At 45.6% G+C, this 23,178-nt stretch overlaps 5 protein-coding genes across 6 annotated transcripts; 1 reads left to right on the top strand and 4 right to left on the bottom strand.

Annotated features, from left to right (window-relative positions):
* Positions 1–14,066: 14,066 nt before the first annotated feature.
* Positions 14,067–14,561, bottom strand: LOC138778141 (histone H4). The gene has a single exon (XM_069956397.1). The coding sequence runs from the start codon at positions 14,492–14,494 to the stop codon at positions 14,183–14,185; it is 312 nt and encodes a 103-aa protein (XP_069812498.1). The 5' UTR covers positions 14,495–14,561; the 3' UTR covers positions 14,067–14,182.
* A 970-nt stretch (positions 14,562–15,531) lies between these two features.
* LOC138778131 (histone H3) lies at positions 15,532–15,973 on the bottom strand. Its single transcript, XM_069956387.1, has one exon. The coding sequence runs from the start codon at positions 15,960–15,962 to the stop codon at positions 15,552–15,554; it is 411 nt and encodes a 136-aa protein (XP_069812488.1). The 5' UTR covers positions 15,963–15,973; the 3' UTR covers positions 15,532–15,551.
* Positions 15,974–16,723: 750 nt separating this feature from the next.
* LOC138778144 (histone H1B-like) lies at positions 16,724–17,457 on the bottom strand. 2 transcript variants are annotated; one of them, XM_069956401.1, is made up of 2 exons: positions 16,844–17,457; positions 16,728–16,801 (listed from the first exon to the last, which is right to left on the bottom strand). In XM_069956401.1, the coding sequence occupies exons 1-2, from the start codon at positions 17,429–17,431 to the stop codon at positions 16,757–16,759; spliced, it is 633 nt and encodes a 210-aa protein (XP_069812502.1). In that variant the 5' UTR covers positions 17,432–17,457; the 3' UTR covers positions 16,728–16,756. The 2 variants fall into 2 exon arrangements, with proteins under 2 accessions (XP_069812501.1, XP_069812502.1); XM_069956400.1 differs by having other exon boundaries at positions 16,724–17,457.
* A 2,609-nt stretch (positions 17,458–20,066) lies between these two features.
* Positions 20,067–21,373, bottom strand: LOC138778121 (histone H2A type 1). Its single transcript, XM_069956376.1, has one exon. It carries the CDS (start codon positions 21,359–21,361, stop codon positions 20,969–20,971), a length of 393 nt encoding a protein of 130 aa, XP_069812477.1. The 5' UTR covers positions 21,362–21,373; the 3' UTR covers positions 20,067–20,968.
* A 281-nt stretch (positions 21,374–21,654) lies between these two features.
* Positions 21,655–22,147, top strand: LOC138778126 (histone H2B 1.1). The gene has a single exon (XM_069956381.1). The coding sequence runs from the start codon at positions 21,681–21,683 to the stop codon at positions 22,059–22,061; it is 381 nt and encodes a 126-aa protein (XP_069812482.1). The 5' UTR covers positions 21,655–21,680; the 3' UTR covers positions 22,062–22,147.
* Positions 22,148–23,178: the final 1,031 nt, after the last annotated feature.

Raw genomic sequence — 23,178 nt, forward strand, 5'->3', positions numbered from 1 at the left:
TACTATTGGGGAACACAGGTTAGCTATATACTATTGGGGAGCACAGGGGGCTATATACTATTGGGGAACACAGGGGAGCTATATACTATTGGGGAGCACAGGGGTCTATATACTATGGGGGAGAGCACAGGGGGCTATATATTATGGAGAGCACAGGGGGGCTATTTACTATTGGGGAGAGCACAGGGGGGCTATATACTATTGGGGAGCACAGGGGTCTATATACTATGGGGGAGAGCACAGGGGGCTATATATTATGGAGAGCACAGGGGGGCTATATACTATTGGGGAGAGCACAGGGGGGCTATATACTATTGAGGAGGAGCACAGGGGGGCTATATACTATTGGGGGCGAGCACAGGGGGGCTATATACTATTGTGGGAGAGCACAGGGGGGCTATATACTATTGTGGGAGAGCACAGGGGGGCTATATACTATTGTGGGAGAGCACAGGGGGGCTATATACTATTGTGGGAGAGCATAGGGGTCTATATACTATTGGAGAGCACAGGGGGGCTATATACTATTGTGGGAGAGCACAGGGGGGCTATATACTATTGTGGGAGAGCACAGGGGGGCTATATACTATTGTGGGAGAGCACAGGGGGGCTATATACTATTGTGGGAGAGCACAGGGGGGCTATATACTATTGTGGGAGAGCACAGGGGGGCTATATACTACTGGGGAGAGTGCACAGGGGGGCTATATACTAATGGGGGAGCGCACAGGAGGGCTGTATATAACTGGAGGAGCACATGAGGGTCTATATACTACAGGGACACCTTAAAACTATGGAGGCACAGAGGGGTGTAACTATGTAGGAGTACAGAGGGGTGTAACTACTGTATAGGGGTACAAGGGACCTAACTACTGTATGTGTTGGAGCCTAAAATATTTGTCTAGCAGATTCTGGAGAGAAGATTCACAGCCAGGAGAAGACTTCAAGGTGGCCCAGGCTGGATGGAGAGAAAAAGAAAAGGTGACAGACTCTGATCGGAGAAGACACCCCCGGTGAGTCACTGGATGTAACTTCACTCTGTTATAGGCTTGTACTGATAGGGGTCATGGTGTGGCGGTATTATGTAATGGTATCATTGGTGATATCTTTCTGTTTTGTTTAGTGCAGTTTTTATGTAATATGTAATCACTGTATGGTGGAAATAGTGTTATAAGGTAACTACTGTATGTATTGGGGCTCTTGATGCAGTGTGGGGGCAAATTCAGTACATTATACAATGTGCAGAAAGGTAAGGGGGGGCACTCTTGAGGGCTGTGCACTGGGCCCACCAATGTATTAAAACGGACCTGCCTCCAGGAGACAAAGAAGAATGTGGACCACCAAAAGAACAAGATTGGATCTTATATACTAGATGCACTAACAACAGTTCTTATACAGGGATAAAAACCAATACTGTAATAGCTTTCCAGGTAGTGTCTACTGAGATGTCTTATTAGAGAACACCTGGAGACCTCTCCCATGTAATGCTTACTGAGGTATAATCTACTGCAACGTCTGCCAACTTATAGACATCTCAAGGTAGAACGTGTTGAGTTTTCCTATGCTATTTCTTGTCCCTATTTACTGAGACGATACCAAGTGCTAGTAGCTCCCTGGTTACTAGGAGGATACAAAATACACACCTGACCAGCTGGGCTCTAACTCAATAGCAGCTCTACAGAGCAGTGTGTGAACAGGCCACAAGCTCTCAGCATTTCTTTTCCCTCTGTGCCGCCTTTTATGTTGGAGCAATTTGACCCTGACTACACCTGAGCACAAGGTGCGGAATAGATTGGGGAGGGAACGGCAGGTGGGATTGGTAATGGGACCTTCCATTGCCTCCACACTCTACTACGCACCTATAAAATCCAGGGCCAGTTATACGAATATATAGTTCAGCAGAATAGCTCTACTGAACCACACAACTTTGCCTGGACTTCACCATCTCATCCAGGCTTGCAGATGTACACCCTTTCCCGTATATTACCGGTCACCTCTTGAGTTGAGTTGGGTAACTTTGGATATAATATAGACTTGGATATACTTCACAGCTTATTGTTTGTAGTACAATACTTGACAATATCACAGCCTCTCACTGGTGGAAGAATAGAATCTACAGTCTCTGAATATACTTGGTGCTTGACTAGACTTGTAACGCTGCTTGTTAATCTGTGGTGGTGGCAGTGGACTGTCGGAGAAACACAAACACAAACCCTAAGGTACTCCTTCTAAAAGGAGTACCTACGCCCATGGGAATGCACATCCGCTTAATGCTGTCTTGTGGGCACCAAGTGACACTAGACCAGTCAGCACTACAACGTAGGCCCACCTAGTGGGAAAAGTTAGGCGTTGGGGTGACCCCTAAGGAGGTGGGTCCTGGCCACCAGGCCAGGCCCTGGAAGAAGCTTCTCGGAAGGCTCTCTTTTATCTTGTGTGCCTCTCTCTGAATAACTACCTCAAATCACAGATGCCTCAGCACTTCTATCCCCAAGGGTTGACATGATAGGGCAGAGAGCAAATAATCTATACTGTAATAGGTTATAAGACATATTAGGGAAGACTCTAGAATACCCAGCTCAGAGACTGGTGCACAGTAAAACATCAGATAGTGGCCATAATTATAGAAAATGCATAAGGCAATCCAGCTTCGCAGTTAACCATTCTAGTGAATTTCCTTAAGCCATTCTAGAGAGTGAAAATACATTCTGACATCTGGTGGTGGGAGTGCAAACTACATCATTCAGCCCCAGATCATTCTAGCATTCATGTACTGACCTACATATGCTGCATTAAAGCAGTGGAAACCCACTCTGGGACACTGCTAGTGCACATTATATGTCTATACAATGTGTTTTATCTAGGTCCTCTGGGAACTCTATAGACAGAACACCTGCCAACCCTTGGAAAGACCTCCATAATATCCTCCACCCCTCTATTCGTCTGATGGTTGTATCTTGTCTGTATTCTTCCTCATTACTCCACCATACTTCTCCAGTCCTTCCTACTCTGTGACCTAGTTCTATACAGATATAATTTGTCATTTCTACTTTCCTGCAGGAGATCCGGGTCTTCCAGGGCCGCAAGGACCAAAAGGTAAAGTCATTGAATTTGAAAGCAAAGATTCTCCATCCTATCCAGTTTATTGGACTCCATGTATGATGTAACCAGTAATAAACTATGAGACCCCTCTGAGTGATTGTCTTTCTTCATGTGTATAGGCGATACGGGGGATCTAGGCTCTCCGGAACAGTGAGTGACATCTTCAGGCCTCCTTCCTTTTACTTGTAAGATCATTTTGTTGTCTCTCCTGGTTAGATGTATCATAAGAAGACGCAAAGGGAACTAACCAATAAATGAGAATCACTGAGGGGCAGTAGGGCAGAGAGGTGATGTCTTATTTACCCCTAACCCTGGGGAAGGAGAAGGCAATTACCCAATTACCTCCTTTCCATAGATTTTATATTTCATAACATAGTTTCTTTTTTTCTTCCTCATCTCTAAAAGGGCCAGTTCACACAGAGTAAAACTGGCAGATTTTGCCGCAGAACTCTCCGCCCCGGAATCCAACCAGTCTCTGTGTCATACTGGCTCGTGTGCCTCCTCTCTCTCCCACGGAAGAATTGACGTGTCAATTCTTCCGAGCAGAGAGGCGTGGGAAGAGGAGGTGTGCGAGCCTCCCATAGACTGCTGCAGAATCCCGCCAGCCTCTGTCATACAGGCAAAGAGTTCTGCCGCGGAATTCCGCCAGTTTTACTCTGTGTGAACTGGCCCTTAGATCTATCACTTCCGCTAACATGTGTATGTTTTACTAGGGAAAAAAAAATTCCTTTTTTTTTTTACACCATCATATTCTTAATCCCTGTGGGGCAAAAAAAAAACTTGTTTGACTAGATGCTCCCCAGTTGCCACAATTGCTAATCACTAAGCAGGTTCAGCATCTGGGTCTAACGTTCTCCAGTAACCACGGGCAGTTGTCAGCTGTAATACACTGCGCCACCATGTATGGAGCAGACTTGGCTACTGACCCCACTCCATACAGTGCAGGGATGGACAGAGAGTCGACATGGTGGAATAGTGAGAGGCAGGGCTGTATTTACCACTAGGCACCCGTGGTCCGGTTACAAGATGGAATTTGGCAGCCGTCTATCTGATTTCTGGCTGGGGAATGAGAATATTTACAGGATAACGTCATCAGGTAACTCCCCATCAGGCTGCCTATGATTGTCATACTGGGTTCTAGATCATTGTAAGTTATATTTATAGTGGTCGGAGTTCCCTCTTCTCATGCAGAGCTCTATATCTCTGTATAGACTTAGTAGTTATATATAAGTAACATGCAGAAAGTTCTTTTATCTTATTGAGATGCTGTAATAATGGCCGTGTAATAGAGAAGTCATATACAGCACTGTTAACCCTTCAGCGCCCACTGTATTTCTGGCTCCTATTGTTGCTCCATGATTCTTAGAGACCCCTTCATAGTGAACACGTCCTACCTGCCAGGAGACTGTTCACACCGGTACTCACTGTCATGGAGATGCACTGCAGTCACTAGAGTGATAGGCCGCTTAGCCAATCACTGGTCATGGTGCTATCCCATCTCAGTCAGTGATTGGCTGAACGGGCTGCAGGTGACTCGATACACTGGGGGAGCACAGACAGGTGCGCGTACAATTTTTTTTTAATTTTTTTTTTTAAGATGCGCAACTGCCATTATTAAAAAGTTGTTTAGAACTCTGCAATAAGTTCGGAATGAATCTCAGCTCGTAAATATCAAGGGCAACTCAAGTGATTTTTTTTTTTTTCTTTCAAATCAACTAGTGTCCAAAAGTGCCAGAGATTTGTAATTTACTTCTATTAAAAAAAATCTCAGGTCTTCCAGTACTTATCAGCTGCTGTATGTCATAGACACAGGCATAGATATGTTGGACATGCTGCAGCTGATAAGTACTGGAAGACTTGAGATTTTTTTAATAGAAGTAAATTACAAATCTCTGGCACTTTCTTACACCAGTTGATTTAAACTGGAGTTGCCCTTTAAGTTCGCTCATCTCTAGTGGGGACTATTTAATGTCATTTTATTATTTTGAGTATTGATGAATGATGATGATAATGTTTGGGGTGGTGCAGGCAATGCTGTTTTCCACCAGGGGGCGCTCACTGTGCAGATTTTTACAGCTGTGACTAAACTCAATAAGGAATTCACCTGCAGCCAGTTCCCCCTAGTGGTGGCTACAAGACCTACAACCTTTATCTGGATGTTTTTTCTGGAACTGTTCAGGGGAAAGTATCCAAGCATAAAAAACCCTCTTGCTTTAAGACTACTTCAGTGCTGGTTTCTCAGTACATTGATGCAAACACCGATGGCATATCTAAGCCTTGCCCAGTTTTTGTTTTTACTGACACATACAAAACAACTTGTCTAATGGACTGTCTGCTGTTGAAGGTATATAGGAAAAGAATGCATACTTACCTTTCCCTGGTCCCCCTGATGTTCTCTCAGGTAGGAGTCACCCTGGTATAAAGACCATTACACAGAGGGAGGTACATGTCTGTTTATTCATGTGATATATACTGTCTGTCTGTTCACAGGCTGCCAGGGCATACTGGGAGTTGTAGTTCCCCATCAGTTCCGCCATTTGAAGACCGCTGGTATAAAGTTTTGTATAAATAAAATATAATCACTGTATAATGAAAAGTTCTGATATGGTTGTGTAGCCGGCTTGTGTTTCAGTTTCTTCATGTCCAAGATCTCTGCTGGCTGTCAGTGACTAAAAGATCCTTGTTCACATCCAGAAAACCTGTGCAGACCTAATACTGAACACCTGTTATAATGCTACACAAGTCTCTGGAGTGATAAAAGTCATCTGTGCTACAATGTATCGGTGCAGGTGGACTGTATCCAGGCTAATGACTGTCCTAGACCACATACAACTGTAACAGACCCTCTGCTGTGAGAAGGATCCCGAATGATTCCATTTACTGACAGCAAGCAGGGATCTAGGAAATGGTGCAGGACAGAGACACAAGAAAGTATGTACATGGATTAATACATTATCATCCATGTTATTTTATTTTTGCTATATTTATATTTCAGACTATTTTGTGTTTTTATTTTATGGATACAACATCTAAAATATTTTAGATGTAAAATATTCATTATGTAGTGCAGTTATGTATGCAGTGGCCTTCATGAAGTCTAATACTTTGCAGGGACATTATTTGTTAAAATAGGAACAGCACAATAATTTAAAACATAACAAGGCTACATTACATACAGTAACATTTGGGCAAGTTGCTGTACAGTGATTTGCTTTCTGGTGATTGGAATCTCTTAGATTCACACATATATTGCACAATCCTGCCCTATTCTCGATTATATATTCAGAGATGATAAGGCCAGCGATACGATTTTACCTACCTGCACCGTACCTGTATGACTACATATATATACGCCTCTTGCTCAGAAGCTCCAGCACATTAGAGAGTCCCTGATAGGGTTAACTTATAGTTGGACCATTTCTTACCTTGGAAAACTTCTGATATGACACAAGAAAGAATGTTTTGTCTCAAGAACTATTTCCCTCAGAGACATGTTTATCAGCGTTCAAGGCCATTCTCAGAGGAAAGTTGCCTGTCTGTTACAGTGGGAATAATGTGAAAGTATCATTGCACAGAATGTATTGTTCTAACCTTTTTGAATAATAATAATGAATACTAATATAGATGCCATTGCGCATGACTGAATATCTAAATCACTAGCACCGCCTCATCTATGTCTTATTAGCATTTGTTACCACCCTATATTTTATCTGTCTATAAAATGTGATTACCATAATAAAACTTGGGCCATTTTCTCCAGGCTTATAATCATGATACATTGTCTTATCTGTGTCAGTGACGTATAAGTAACGAGCTGGTAACACTGCAGGATTCCAACTCTAGATATAATTTAAAAACCATCCTTTACCTGGGTTTTTGGCTTCTCTCCATAGAGAGAGGTCAACATATAAATTTAACCTTAACATTTGGCGCCCTTGGCAGGGACTCAGCCTCTTGCAAACTAGAACGCAGACAGACGGGATGTGGTGATTTATCCGTCATCGGACGCGCAGATATAACTGGCCAGGTAAGAAAGACTTTCCTTTCTTACGTACTATCTGTGCCTCAGGGGAACGGATCTAATCAGATTCCCGTCACACCTGTGTTCTCTATATATGTTTGTAAAGCTGAGTCTAATTGTTAGACAAAGAACTCTGTAACCCAGGATAGGACAAGGTTAAAGTGCTGCATTGCCGTCGCAAACTGTGGTGTGATTGAGATAAGCTGTTGCTGTATTTATGCTGAATTAAGGAAAGGGATTGCCGAACTTATTCACTTCTGCGTCCTTACGGGGAGGCTGTGATTAATGCTTAACCCTTGTAATACAGCATGGCATCGAGAACAGCTGCGAGGTCACAGACAGCAGGCACATAACTTTTGGAGTGAACGGGTTCCTGATAAGTGATATCTGTCTCGAGCAGCGGGAACAATACTTGTATTGATCCCATTATTTGTGCTTGTACTGTGGTAGAGAGCAGGTCAGAAGATCTGTGACTTACCCCCTTGCCCCCTAGGAGGAATTAGCAACGAGGGACAGTAGGTTGCTGTAGTGCGTCGCCATAGTGTGTCACTGTGACGGCTGGGCCTATAGCAAGGTTGCTGTAGTGCGTCGCCATAGTGTGTCACTGTGACGGCTGGGCCTATAGCGGCTGTGCTTGTTAAAACCTAAGGTTTAGGTTTCGTTCCCCAATACGCTACCTAGGGATTAGCTGAGCAAGGATGAGACAGTTATTCTCTAAAAGAAGGGATCCCCAGTCTCCACAAGAAGTTTATGTGAAGCTGATGTGAAGCTAAGAAAGATATAGTTAGCGATGGGCATGAGAAGATGCAGTGCAAGATCTAGAACAGATCTTTAGGAGGTTTGATATGAAGGCAGATACATGCCTTAGCCCCACCAACCTCTGGCTCTCTGACCAACACCTGGGAAACCCCTTACACTCCTGTGCACACTTATTTTTGCCTTGTGGGTAGGTAACCAGACCTACATGTAACATGCAGGGCAAATGGGTCCTTGGAATTTCCAGGAATCTTAGGGGTTAATCGAAGTACTATCCCTAAGGGGGAATCAAGGATTAGAGTTCTAAGAGGGGAGGGTGTGGAGTAGATAGATGAGAGCCAGAGGGTCAGACAGAAGGAAAACATTCAGGATAATGGGTGGGAAGCACAGGTCCAGCTGGGTGGACATGTCATGTGCCGGTGACCAACAATATCTAGATAAGACAGAATATTGTAGTGTGTGTGGCCGACCCAAGCCACATCATTATGTTACACCATTGTACCCAGTTTATATCTGTATACAAACCCCAGATCCTGCGAAAAGCCAACCTACGTCCAATGGTGGCGTATAGACCCTCTGTTCTGCAGGAATCTTCCCCTTGGTTGGCTGTTGAAGTAGTTACTTTGATTTAAAGTGCCCCTTACCTGATAGTAAGACCAATGCCTTTGTGGAGGTGGGCAGCCTAACCTCAAATAGTGTACAGTGCCATGTAAGTGTCTAAGTACAAAGCCACGTACTCAGACAAGGAGAACAGTCCAGCTCATTGCTAGATACAGTACTGAGAGAGCTGAAGAGGTTAATTAATGCTGCGTAGTGAAGCAGCATACAAAGTTTTTTTTGTGTGTTATTTGTTATGTTTTGTACAAGGCCATCAACCAGCTCTGAGGGCTGCAGATCACATGCAAGCAGAGTTAGAGGAAAAAAAAAAGAGAATCAGAGCTGTTAGTGTAATGTAATGTACGCTCCTACATTATACTGTATTTCAGCCAGTCTTACTAAGCTGGTGTTCCCCTTTAGAAGTATGTTACGTGTTAAAAAATGTTGATCATTTTCTGTTGTCCCGACCGTGGAACATTTGCTTATTTGTGTACGCCACTTTTCTGTAATCAGCCCTCAAAGATGGCGACTGAAAGCCAACCACTCCCACATATCATCCACGTCTGTATTATAATTGTAACGTCTCAAAACCATGCCCTAAGCCAACACCCCTATATCCGGTTATCTAGTCCGGTGGCCATTTTAACTCCTGGCATTTCTGTCCTCCGCCCATACTGCTTAGTGTCACTGAGGGGGCGGGCACAGGACTCTCCGATAGAGTCTAACAACTGTTTTGCACATTTATTAATGAATATTATTACCTGATGGTGAAGAAAGTTAGACAAAGGTTTGTTGGAGGGAAAAGCAATGAGACTGTTTGAAGGAATCAGGTCTAGTAGACCTATTAGTGTATACGGAAGTGTCAGTAGGAGTCAGAGAGAAAAAGTACGTTTATTTGGAATGTCAAGAGAAAAGTGATAATTGGTAAAGATCAAACGCAGAATTTTGTGCACTTATTAAGAACCCAATGGTATAAGGAGCCTGTAGTAACTTATTACTGTAACTTACACATTTTTATTTAAAAAGTATTTTGTAGGTATATATATGTATCCCAATATATATTGTAAGCAGATTTTCTTTAAGTGTGTGTCCCCAACGTATGATATTTCAAAGAAGAAGTAGTTTACTACAGTAAAATATATATATTTCTATGTAACTTTATTTAACAAGTGTTTATATATATATATGTGTACATATGTGTACACATCTATCCTAATAAGTTCTACGCAAATTGTTTTTTTTTTCCTACTAAGTTATAAGTATGTGTGCCACTGTCCAAGGTTACAGTCTGGTGCATAGGAGCACAGCGCTGATATCTTCTGTAACTTCAAGGATGTTAGAAAAAAAAAAAAAAAAAAAAACTGCTCACTGCTCAAGGTTAGAAGTGAGGTACAGAGCGTTCTGTTTACTGATAAGAGCAGCGGATTGAAGGAATATTCATTTCAGTGGATTCATTTAATTTTTTTAATGTTTTTATTTTTAGGGTTAACAGTTTTGTGATGATTATAGCAAACTTAGCTCATGAATATATATGTACTTTTATCCCTAGTAAAAACCAAACCCATGTCCATGGCTCCAGTCTGCACTCCTTATGCCCCCCCAATATATATATATTTTGTGTTAAGTGCATTGAATCCAGCATCTCTGTTGCCTCTTGATGTAGATTCAAATGGGGGAGGGGATGGAGGTGAATGGAAATGGAGTAGCCAATTTTGCCATTTTGATGGAGTAGCCAATTTTGATGTTTTAAATTTTTTTTTAAACACCGTACAAATTTTTTATTTTTGAATAAGGATGTTTTTATTACTTATTGTGTTTGATATTTTAAATTGTGAAAGATGAAAATGTAATTGAAAGCCCAAATATTAATGAAAGTTTAAAAGTTTTCATTGTAGATTATCCCAGACTTTTCAAAGATGGATGACACAAGACGCAAGGATATATGGTGACCGCCATGCAGAGTGACGTTCCACTGCAGAAACCGCTCCTGCTATAAGCTGGAGGTGAGGACAATCACTGAGACATGTAGGATGGTTGAAGGTAACTGTGCAGATGTCTATATGAAGCCCACCATTATGGGTTAATTGGCAAATTAGAGATTTGTTTGGTCCCTGGGCTTACCAAAAACACTTGTAAAAAAAAAAAAAAAAACTGTTCAAAGAAGAAGAAATGTGCCATAGAGCGGCTGACGCAACGTTCACGCAGACAAACCCTGATGCCAAAAAGGGTGATGGATGATGGATAAAGCTGGTGATGCGGTGGTTTCCATGCTCTTCCCAAGGTAACAGCGTACAAAGCGTACAAGGGAATGGGGAGATGTTTCCAGTCTCTTCCTGAGGTAACCGTACATAGTGTACAGGTGGAGGGGAGATGTGGATCTGTTTGTTTTTAAGTCTTTTCCAGAGACAATCAGCAACAAGCTGTGAGACCAGCGGATGGAGAAGAGGTACAGGGTAAAGATGGCATCCAATAACTATTTGCCGACAGCCTTGTATCCCACTGTAAGTTATCTGACAAAACCAGCAGAAGGAAGCCATGTGTAATGTGATGTAGTATCCTCACATTGGGCGGCCCAGGGGACAACAAATATAGCAAAGAGGGTTGTGTAGGGCTGTATTATCTACACCTGTCATAACCTACTGTAAGTAACACCGTAAAGTGCCTGTCTGCATAGTCTGTCATCTTCCTGCCTGTTTTAGGGAATGTAAGTGGACGTCATCCAGCTGCCACAGGTGGCCTATATAGGTATGTCCTTGTCTGTATTGGTGTCTTCTTTACAGGTCAAGCCAAAACTATGGGAGACGACAAAGCCAATGCCTGAGGTTATACTAGTGGCCTTAAAAGAAGCGATATAACTGAGGCCAAGAGTCCAAGTGTCTGTAAAGAGGCCTGTCAGTCAAAAGATGGGTTTTAAGGATAAAGGATCCATACCAATGCTACTATTACAAAAAGGATCATATGATATATTATTCTCATAAAAAGGCTTTGAAACCTTAGGTGATGTATCGTTTACACTTTGCTGTTATTTCTATGGTGGTTATTTTATGTGTAATATGTGATGATCTCAGTGAGACAAGAGACAATTCAGTAGGATCCAAATATTATATCGGTATTAAGCGCCCAGTTACTTCATATTATTGGTGTATGTATTATACTATATGATTATGTACAGGAAGAGATGTGACCATGCGACCAGTCATTAGTCCTGTGTGATCTAATCATAAAGACGTTTTCTAGGTACAAAATGAAGTAAAAAGACTAAAAAGAAGTGGAAATTTTGAGAATCCCTTACTGAAGATTGTGAATTCACTAATTGGTTATTATAAGTGAATCTAGTGGTTACATAGTAGGTCACATTGTGGAGATTTTATTGCATTTACCTGTTATGCTGTTTTTGGTTTATGTATCAATCAACTTTTCATTTTGCTTTTGCCATGAGATAAGATTTGTTCACATCTAAACTTTTCTTTTTCAGAAACTTTTTAAAGTTAGTTTTTGTGACTTTCCAATACCCACATGATACCAAAGTGGTAGAGTCCTTGTGATAGAGTCACGTCTATTATATACAGTGAAGAACTTATTGTCTGATCACTCAGTGTCACAGGGAGACGTAGGAGTGACAGGAGACTAGTTAGGTTCGGGACGGAGGATTGTCTTACCTTTAAAGCAGTCCTACGGTAAAGGGACCTAGAGAAGGGGGCTACATCTGTAGTCAAGATTAGGGACAAATCTTAGGGACAGGAGTGATGAGACAATAATGTTTGGTTATTTTGATAAAATCTGGAGAGGTATTTGTCATATACATATATTAGTTTGGGTATTGATAATAAGCTTTTATTTGTTTTGTTGTAACTAAGCTGTATATTGATGTATACTGTACAGACTCACCCATTGTTTAGTATTTTCTTTCGGTTATTGCAGATCTACCTACCTCATCTGCTGTAAGTTTGTTCCGCCATCTATAACTTTCAATAAAATGTATGGTACTATTTTTGTCTATCCTATGGTGATGCCCATAAACTAATGGGAGTCCTCCAGGGTCTCTTCCAAGTGGTCTTATGCATAATACTGATCTGTTTTTCAGTAAAAGTGTTCATGTGTATTTTCTCTCGTATAAAACCTCGACAAACAGGAAGAAGCTTCACCCTCATATAAGAGACTAACGTTACTATGCTTTCTTTCTCTTATCGGTTCTCTTGAATCTGTGCCGCCTGGACATTTCTGGAGGTTGGATGCTGTACTAGTACTTGGAGGATGTTTTCACCTGTGGTCCCTTGATCAACCTGCGGCTGAGGGTAGAGTCCTTAAAACCTCCGGCTACGACCCAACCACCAGTGATGACCCATATCCATGCTCCACGGATGTCAAATGGGGGAATGATAAGGCCAGCGATACGATTTTACCTACCTGCACCGTACCTGTATGACTACATATATATACGCCTCTTGCTCAGAAGCTCCAGCACATTAGAGAGTCCCTGATAGGGTTAACTTATAGTTGGACCATTTCTTACCTTGGAAAACTTCTGATATGACACAAGAAAGAATGTTTTGTCTCAAGAACTATTTCCCTCAGAGACATGTTTATCAGCGTTCAAGGCCATTCTCAGAGGAAAGTTGCCTGTCTGTTACAGTGGGAATAATGTGAAAGTATCATTGCACAGAATGTATTGTTCTAACCTTTTTGAATAATAATAATGAATACTAATATAGATGCCATTGCGCATGACTGAATATCTAAATCACTAGCACCGCCTCATCTATGTCTTATTAGCATTTGTTACCACCCTATATTTTATCTGTCTATAAAATGTGATTACCATAATAAAACTTGGGCCATTTTCTCCAGGCTTATAATCATGATACATTGTCTTATCTGTGTCAGTGACGTATAAGTAACGAGCTGGTAACACTGCAGGATTCCAACTCTAGATATAATTTAAAAACCATCCTTTACCTGGGTTTTTGGCTTCTCTCCATAGAGAGAGGTCAACATATAAATTTAACCTTAACAGAGATTAATAATGACACGAGTGGCTGGGATTACAGAACATATCATAGAGCTGTTCCCTTCTTATATCCATATTCCCAATCTATTCCTTTATAGAAATCAGCTCTTATCCATGTACCATACCTGCTGCTCAATCCGTCCTGACCTTCTGAAATCACTTGCTTTATCTCCAGGTCATTTGTGTCTCTCCGGTCCTAATGGACTAGAAGGAAGCTGCCGGGACAGGAGGAGATGTTCTGGGCCTCGTGCACACACACAAGTCTCCGGACATTACTGATTGGTTTGCTTGCTAGATCTAATAATTCCCTCCGCATGTTTATTGTTCAGTGATTTCTAAAGGCTTCATATAAAAAACTAATTCAGCCTTTTAATCCAATTCAGTTATAAACAATCGAACATATACATTTCGATTAAATCAGTTGTGAACGTCTTTGTAATGATGAGACCCAATATAGCAGAAAACAATGCAGATACGGAAGGGTTAATCACCATCAAATTGGCGCGACCCCCGATATTCTGACACAATACCCTACAGTCATCAGACAAAAGATGAACCCCTTTAGGGCTGGATTGTTTGTGCCCTACTTTCCATAGACACGGCAGCGAGAGGACCGGGATCTGTAGCCTTTCATATAGAAGACGTGGGCGGCTCTGAAAAGAGCCTTTGGGTTGTGGAGATGGAGCCGAATGGGAGCGGAATTAACCTCCGAAGCCGTAAAGAGTGCGGCCCTGGCGCTTGAGGGCGTACACCACGTCCATGGCGGTGACGGTCTTCCTCTTGGCGTGCTCGGTGTAGGTGACGGCGTCGCGGATCACGTTCTCCAGGAAGACTTTCAGGACACCGCGAGTCTCCTCATAGATGAGGCCGGAGATTCTCTTGACGCCTCCCCTGCGAGCAAGACGGCGGATAGCGGGCTTGGTGATGCCCTGGATGTTATCCCGGAGCACCTTCCTGTGCCTCTTGGCGCCGCCCTTACCGAGACCTTTTCCTCCTTTGCCGCGTCCAGACATTCTCTGAGCTGTAAAGAAACAACTGTAAGAGAACGCGCTTAGAGTCCTTGCTTACATAGGAAATAAGCGGACCTGACAGAGAACCGCACAGATGACTCACTTCCGGGACATCCCTACGTGCATTTTGATCATTGACCCCTCCCCTTCCTCCCTGATTGGCTGAACATGGAGATTTTGAACTTCCCGCCCTTTCTGTAACCGTCGCTGCTAGTTTCCCGCTTTTAGTGTCACCAGTTTCTAATGCGATTCTGGCAGGGAAAAAAAATCCCCATAATAATCGTCAGGAATACGGAGAGCAGTCGGATATCAGCAGTGATCCTACCGCAAAGCAAGAAAAGAACGGGGAGATTGACAAAACGGTCACAGAACGTCCGTGTACGATAGAAGGAGCGCGCGCATGTAAAGCAAATAATAAGCAAGTAATAAACCTAGATAGAAAGTGACGATAGAAATCCCAGCTGCCCAGGAACCAAGTGCATCAAGAGCCCCGAGCCAGCAATATACTCAGCACCACCTGCCCTCGCGTAGTGTCAGGGAAATCCCACGTGTATAGTGCCCCCTACCGGTGACTACTCTGTATATGTGTCCATGCACCACGTTGGGAGGGGGTTCTACTAGATAGGACTGGACCCATGTCTTGTATCTTAACCTTGTCATTTGGCCCTTGTGTCCCTATTGCTCATTAGATTGTAACTGGCCATTCCTTTGGCACCTCCTGACATCACGTGTTCTCTTCTATAGAAACCTGACCCGGGTCACAGTTGTCAGGAGACGGGCGTGGGGAGGGGGGAGACTGATCTCCTGTAACAGCCACAATAGACACTGCAGTCACCGGAGAACAGCACCGAGAACATTTATCTAGCACGTGTTATAACACTATAGTGAATACATCTAGCTCAGCGCAGAGAGGGTTAACGACAGCAGACTGACGTGTGCTGGGGGAAGGAGAAGGGGGTCGGGGACATGTAAGGCGGAGTTCGGGTTCTGCTGCTCTTTAAGGGAGGATTTGGTGGCTCTGAAAAGAGCCTTTGTGGTGTATGCGGTGCCCGGGGCAGATCTAAGCCCTCTCCCCACGGATCCTGCGGGCCAGCTGGATGTCTTTGGGCATGATGGTCACCCTCTTGGCGTGGATAGCGCACAGGTTGGTGTCCTCGAACAGGCCCACCAGGTAAGCCTCGCTGGCCTCCTGCAGGGCCATGACCGCCGAGCTCTGGAAGCGGAGATCGGTCTTGAAGTCCTGGGCGATCTCTCTCACCAGGCGCTGGAAGGGAAGCTTGCGGATCAGCAGCTCGGTGGACTTCTGGTAGCGGCGGATCTCACGGAGGGCCACTGTACCGGGACGGTAACGATGCGGCTTCTTCACTCCACCTGTAGCGGGAGCGCTCTTCCTGGCGGCCTTGGTGGCCAGCTGCTTGCGGGGAGCTTTCCCTCCGGTGGACTTACGGGCTGTCTGCTTGGTTCTGGCCATTATGCTCTATAGACGGGCACAACTGAGATGTGATGGGAGCGGAGGAAAAGGCAGAGCATTTATAGTGCTGGTGTCCTGCTCATTGGCTGCTGTAAACCACACCCCCTGAATCCCATTGGCTAATTTATACATCCACGAGCCCGCCAGAACATAGCTGCTGCTTTTGGTCGGTAATATCTATTCAGGAGGGGCGGACCCATCCGGCCCTCTCAGCGGGTGGAAGGAACTCCCGGTAACAGCGCCCTCCCCCGTGTTCCCTCATCCATTAATCGGTGACGCGTCTCGGGCGTTCACACTGATTAACCGAATGCCTCTACAATATATAGTGCATGCTCACAGCGGCCCGAATCAGTAGTCTCCTCACATCCCGTCTGTTTATTACAGCAGGCTACAATCGTGGTGTACTCACATGACAGCTACATTGTGTTACAGTATAACAGCGACACCTTGTGGCGAGAGCTTCGAGTTCTAATGGCTGCAGGTTACCACCACACTGTAACAAGTGCTATTTTCTCTTATCCCAAATACTGACACTACAAAGTGTTATAGCGGCACAAATAGATACAAGTGCGCGCGGTTGGTTACTGACTGATGTTATGGAAGTGGCTCTCTTATCTGCCAGAAGGGGAGCTAGACCCTATGGACCGCGCTTGACTGGATATTGTGACGTCCTACAGACGGGGAGGGAGTGTAGACACTAGTTTATGTGGGGGAGGTCATAAAGCTCTGCCGGGAGGAGGTGGTGGCTCTGAGAAGAGCCTTTGTGGGGGTAAAGTACAGGGCGAGGCTCCCGATTATTTCTTAGCTGCGCTCTTCTTGGCAGCCTTGGGTTTGGCGACCTTCTTAGCCGGGCTCTTCTTGGCAGCCTTGGGTTTGGCGACCTTCTTAGCCGGGCTCTTGGCAGCCTTGGGTTTGGCCGCCTTCTTAGCCGGGCTCTTGGTGACTTTCTTGGGCTTGGGAGCAGCCTTCGGCTTCTTGGCCGCTTTCTTGGCGGCGGCCGCTGCAGGCTTCTTGGCCTTTTTCGGGCTCTTGGCCGCGCTCGGAGCCTTCTTCGGCTTCTTAGGAGATTTGGCCACTTTCTTGGCTGCGGCAGGCTTCTTGGGCTTGGCCGCCTTGTCCTTGGTCTCCTGCTGCTGCTTCTTGTTCAGCTTGAAGGAGCCGGAGGCGCCGCTGCCTTTCACCTGGAGCAGGGTCCCCTTGGTCACCAGCCCCTTGATGGCCAGCTTCAGGCGGCTGTTGTTCTTGTCTACATCGTAGCCTCCGGCAGCCAGAGCCTTCTTCAGGGCCGCCAGGGACACCCCGCTGCGCTCCTTGGAGGCAGACACGGCTTTGACGAGCAGCTCGGACACGCTGGGACCGGAAGGTTTCTTGCTCTTCTTGGCGCCCCCCGCAGGAGACTTCTTCGGCTGCTTCTTGGTTTTAGCGGCCGGTTCGGCGGGAGGAGCAGCGGCTGGCGCGGTTTCTGCCATCGTGTGATCGGTTACAGGAAAAAGTTATCCTGGAAGATAAATGCTGAGGCCGCAGCCGCCAGCGCTTCTTATATGTACAGCGGCCGCCTGTGATTGGCTGCTAAACTGCCATCGGCCTGAGCTGCTATTGGCTGACACAGAAAACAGGTCCCGCCCCCATCCCGTCCAAGTCTCAGCTCTTCTCCGCTCACCCCTTGTGTTTCCCTGCCCGGGAGAAGAGCCCTTTCTCGGTTAGAACCGGACAGGGGATCTCGCTTTCTCCCTGATTCCCTCTTCCCGGACATCCTCCCTGACCGATTATGCCCGTCACGGGCGGAGGTTCTGGGCAGGAGCCGGGAGGAGACCCCGGGATCTCCGCCATAAGTCTTGCCGGACTGCACATCTCTGTGTATCCGGGAGGATAAATCCGCTGCGGCGGCTCCTTCCTTCTATTCCCGGCACCGGTCACCGTCACACGGATCTTTTCTACAATTCCCACCGTCCTGGAAGCTGAATGGACGATGCGGGGACGGCCTGGAGCTAGGGAGAGCCCGGGAGGGTAACACAGGCGGCGGCTTCGCTCCCTGCCCGGTCATGTATAAATATAGTGTATAATACGGAGGATTCCTGCCGTAACTAGTAAGACTAAAGAAACTTCCCCCAGCACTAAGCACTTGCTGCTGCTGCTGCTCTACAAGAAGAGGAGGGACCCCGGAATTCCAATAAAATGGTACAGTGCGAAATATCAGGAGAATTGTATTTAGCGCATGCGCCACTTCACTTCTGCCATAGGTTCTGCAGAACCCCTGGCTATAGGGACGTCTCTGCAATGTAAGTGTATATGAGTTAGTGACGTCACTGTACCGATCTTTTATAGGCAATAAGTATCTACCCGTTGCTGCAGCTCACACGTCGGCCTTCCTCAGGGTTATGGCTGTTGTTATAGATCGCCCCCTTCTATAAGTTAAACCTGATGTCCAAACGCCCCTGATTGGTTGGTAGCTTTTGAGGCATTACAGGCATATATGTCATTATTCTCCATGTGATGGGATTTCTTGTTGGATTTAGATAAAGTTATTGTGGATTTTGGTGTCTTTATTGGTGGTTTCTTTCGTGTTCTTTATTAGTATTAATGGTTTTCCTGCCGATTCATAGAAAGGTGAATAGTTATAAATCAGCATTGATCCCTCAAATGACTCTGGGAGTTTCTGTATAATCCCGGGACATAGGGCGGCCTTGTGTTTCCTCCGTATATTATACTGATGTTCTCTCTTCCTGCCCTCACTATATAAATAATATAACTACTTTGCTCTTACAAAGGAGTTATATATTCCCTATACAGTGTATTGATTATTAATATTCCTGCAATGGAAGAAACCTTTAGGTGATAGGACTGATACATTTGGGTTCATTGTGGGTTTCGAGAGAATCAACAACAAACAAGTTCAGCAATAAGGACGATAGTGAAGGAGAGGAGGAAACCACAAGGAGGGAATCATTATTGGAGAAGAAATAAAAGGGAGAAAAACGAATAGAATAAATAATCTGAATATCCCGATCAGAACGACATACAATAAAAATAGTAACCAACTAAAACGGATTGTAAGAGACCCTGGAGCATAGTAAAGCAGGAAAAAGTATGAGGAGAATTGTTACCCCCGTATACACCTATTATTATTATTACTATTATTATTATTATTAATAATAATAATAAAGACAGCCGTTATACTGTACAATAATCAGGATTTGACACTAGGAGAACTTTTATACCAACCCCCCTCCCCCTTCTCCGTATTGACCTTAATGCTTATTTGAAACTATTCACCTTTCTATGAATCGGCAGGAAAACCATTAATACTAATAAAGAACACGAAAGAAACCACCAATAAAGACACCAAAATCCACAATAACTTTATCTAAATCCAACAAGAAATCCCATCACATGGAGAATAATATAACCCAGGGAATAGGCCGAGCACAGTGGCTAGAAATAGAACAGTCTGACTACTCATCAGAACTACAACAAGTGGTCAGAAACAGAGCAGGAAGCCCGTCAGCGCTTTCTACCATGTGTTACCTCTATGTACCACAAGATGGCAGAAACAAAACATAATAACATTACAGAACAAGGTAGGTCCTTCCCTGCCACTATGGAGATCACCTCAGTCTGAGCACTTACTGTGCAGTCACTGTGCTGGGAGAGAGAAAGGAGAGAGAGAGAGAGAGAGAGAGAGAGAGACGCACTCTAACAAATCCTCAGCTCAACAATAGCATCAACACACAGCAACATATAGTAATGAATCACCAATGCAAGTGTGGCTATATGCATGTACATAACATCGTGTACAACACATCATGTAGCAGCCATCTGTGCGCAGGGAAATACAGCAGAACACACTGCAACGAACCCTCAGCTCAGTAATAGCAGCAATATATAGTGATACAAAGTAATGAGATACATAGTGAATAGAAGGTACAACAACTAAAGGTAGGTAATAGAAGTACAAGGAGCCCTGTGCAGTATGAGTAATGGGAGGAAAAGACAACTCTGCTCCCGGTAACAGCACAAAGTAACGAATCCTCAGCTCAACTATAACACTGGCACAAACAACAAATCAACACTGCTGTTCTCTATCGATTTATGTTTATTAGTAATTATTATGAGATGAGATGTGGGGAAACAATGAATTATAGGCAGGTGTGTGTACCGGACATGGGGGATGTGAGGGTCTCAGCAGGTATATAGGAGACATAGAAGTGATGGTCCGGGGTTATTGGGGGCTGTTGGGGGATCAGGATTTCTCTACTGTGACTGCTGAGCTATTACTGCCTTCTATTTATGAATGGGAAGTTGTTACGTCACTCCTGCCGCTCGGTTACACACAATGCGGTTATTTCCATTATTACTTTGCGTCTATACAATTAGGTGAAAGTTCCGATTCCCGCCTGATAAATGTAACAGCCGCCGCCCATTCCCCAGCACAGTATGCGGATACAGGCCGCCCCCTGGCGGAGAGAGAGTGTAAGTGCCGGGATTAACCCCTAAGTGTCTGCTGTGTAAGAGATCGCCCAGGACTACATGTGGTGGCTGTGTGATGTGCGCGGCGCTGTGCTCCGGTGACTGCAGTGTATCCCCCCCGGTGTCATCAGTCTCCTGGCAGCTAGGACGTGGTCACTGTGATCGGAGGAGGAGTGGTATCTGAGCAACAATAGGAGCCAGAAATACAGCGGGGACTGAAGGGTTAACACTGCGGGGAGCTTTGTGCTGCTGATAGCCGTACAATGAGCGGGAAATACAAACCGTCCAACAGCCCGGATACTGCGCGCTGATCCCCGGGGAAGACGAGACTTCTAGTAACAGGGAGGAGCCGTCACTAGAGGTCAGTGTCATTTACTAGTAACAGCGCCCCCGTCTGTATGCGGCAGCGCCGATACCCTGCAGCCTCTACCAGTCATGTGTTATATGTAATAATAGCGGTGACAGCTCTGTATGAGAAGGTGGGTGGCTCTTAGAAGAGCCTTTGGGGATGCGGACGGTACCGGATGGATGAGCGGAGCTCACTTGCTCTTGGCCGCTTTGCTGCTCTCGGTCTTCTTGGGCAGCAGCACGGCCTGGATGTTGGGAAGGACGCCTCCCTGGGCGATGGTCACCCCACCCAGCAGCTTGTTGAGCTCCTCGTCGTTGCGGACGGCCAGCTGCAGGTGACGGGGGATGATGCGGGTCTTCTTGTTGTCCCGGGCGGCATTGCCGGCCAACTCCAGGATCTCAGCGGTCAGATACTCCAGCACGGCGGCCAGGTAGACCGGAGCGCCGGCGCCAACCCTCTCAGCGTAGTTTCCCTTGCGGAGAAGCCTGTGCACACGACCGACGGGGAACTGCAGTCCTGCCCGGGAGGAGCGGGTCTTGGCCTTAGCACGGACCTTGCCTCCTTGTTTGCCGCGTCCAGACATTGTCGAGCTCGTGCGCTTTCACGATCAGATTCCCTCGCCCGGCGTCTGCGGCTTTTTATACTTCCTTGCTCCGCCCTCCGCCTCCTGTCATTGGGTAGATTTGAATCCGGCCAACGGGCAGCCTGCTTGTAGGTACGCCAATAGCCGGCTGTGGGCGGGGATTATGACGCGCTCCCCGGTCAGGTGACTCTCTCCTCCAGTAGAGGGTCGAGCAAGCGGCAGCCCTCATTTGCATGGGCTGGGTATAAATAGGGCTGCGGCGGGAGGGGAGAGCAGCATTCTTCTCTGTCCCAGTGAAGGAGGATTGTGAGTGATCATCATGCCTGATCCCGCCAAGTCTGCCCCAGCGCCCAAGAAGGGCTCCAAGAAAGCCGTGACCAAGACCCAGAAGAAGGACGGCAAGAAGCGAAGGAAGAGCAGGAAGGAAAGCTACGCCATCTACGTGTACAAGGTGCTCAAGCAGGTCCACCCTGACACCGGTATCTCCTCCAAGGCCATGGGCATCATGAACTCGTTCGTCAACGACATCTTCGAGCGCATCGCAGGGGAAGCCTCTCGCCTGGCTCACTACAACAAGCGCTCTACCATCACCTCCCGGGAGATCCAGACCGCCGTGCGCCTGCTGCTGCCGGGAGAGCTGGCCAAGCACGCCGTGTCCGAGGGCACCAAGGCCGTCACCAAGTACACCAGCGCCAAGTGAGCGGCTCGCCTCCTGCCTCTTCTCTTATCACCCCAAAGGCTCTTCTAAGAGCCACCCACGTTGTCTAGAACGGAGCTGGAGCTTCTCCCGTAGTCGTATCTAATTCAGCTAGTTCGTTTTCCTTTTTCTGTTTTTCTTAACTGATCTACGTGTTCAAGATGTTGATAAAAAATATGTCCTATATATGGTAAGATTTCCTTTACTATGTAGCGGTGTGATATATGGGAGAACAGCGACACCTACTGTCACTGCTGAGTTATTACTGCATAGTATTTATGAATGGGAAGTTCTTACGTCACTCCTGTTCGGTTACACACAATGCGGTTATTTCCATTTTTTACTTTGTCTCTATACAATTAGGTGTAGGTTCTCATCCCCGATTTCCGCCTAATAAATGTAACAGCCGCCGCCCATTCATCAGCGCAGATCGTGCTGACTTCTCTCATTGTTTCCCCCGTTACAACGGACACCGATGACATGCCTGCATAGTGCTTAGCTTACTATACTGCACAGTGACGCTGCCACCTGCTGGCTGTGGTGGTATTACATCGCTGAGCAGTATTATACCCTATAGCCCCGGCACAGCATGTTGAGGAGCCCGCCCGCTATTCTTGCAGTGCCTTTTATTTCAGGAGACCGGAGCTAGATAACTACAGTACATTCCATATACGTGTTTTCTGCTCCACTATCCCAATGACAAAACCGGAATATGAGAACTCTGTCCTTGGGGGCGGTCTTGTGCGTTTTTGTATTATATAAGCTTTCCCCCAAAAACAATTATCCCCCTTGCCGGGTTATATTGAGTGCTGACAGTAAAGATAAGCAGGAGGAGAGCAGTCAGTATAGAGCTCCGACATCTCTATTATGTATGGGAGTCAGACCGACTGCGACCAAACAAAGAACGGGTTTGCGACGGGCGGGAATTTTGAAATTCAAAGCTCAGTTTTAGCACCATCTACAGGTGACTGATTTTAGTGGTGGATCTTTTCACTCGGTTATATATGTATAATGTTTAATCTTGATTTGTTCACAAACCCCATATTGCTGCCCCTCCGAGACTGCACACTGCCAACCACAGCAATGGTTCCCAGGAATTGTAGCCTCTTATAGAAGACGT

This window comes from Dendropsophus ebraccatus, unplaced genomic scaffold (assembly GCF_027789765.1).
Source record: "Dendropsophus ebraccatus isolate aDenEbr1 unplaced genomic scaffold, aDenEbr1.pat pat_scaffold_642_ctg1, whole genome shotgun sequence".
In the NCBI taxonomy this organism is placed as follows: Eukaryota; Metazoa; Chordata; class Amphibia; order Anura; family Hylidae; genus Dendropsophus; species Dendropsophus ebraccatus.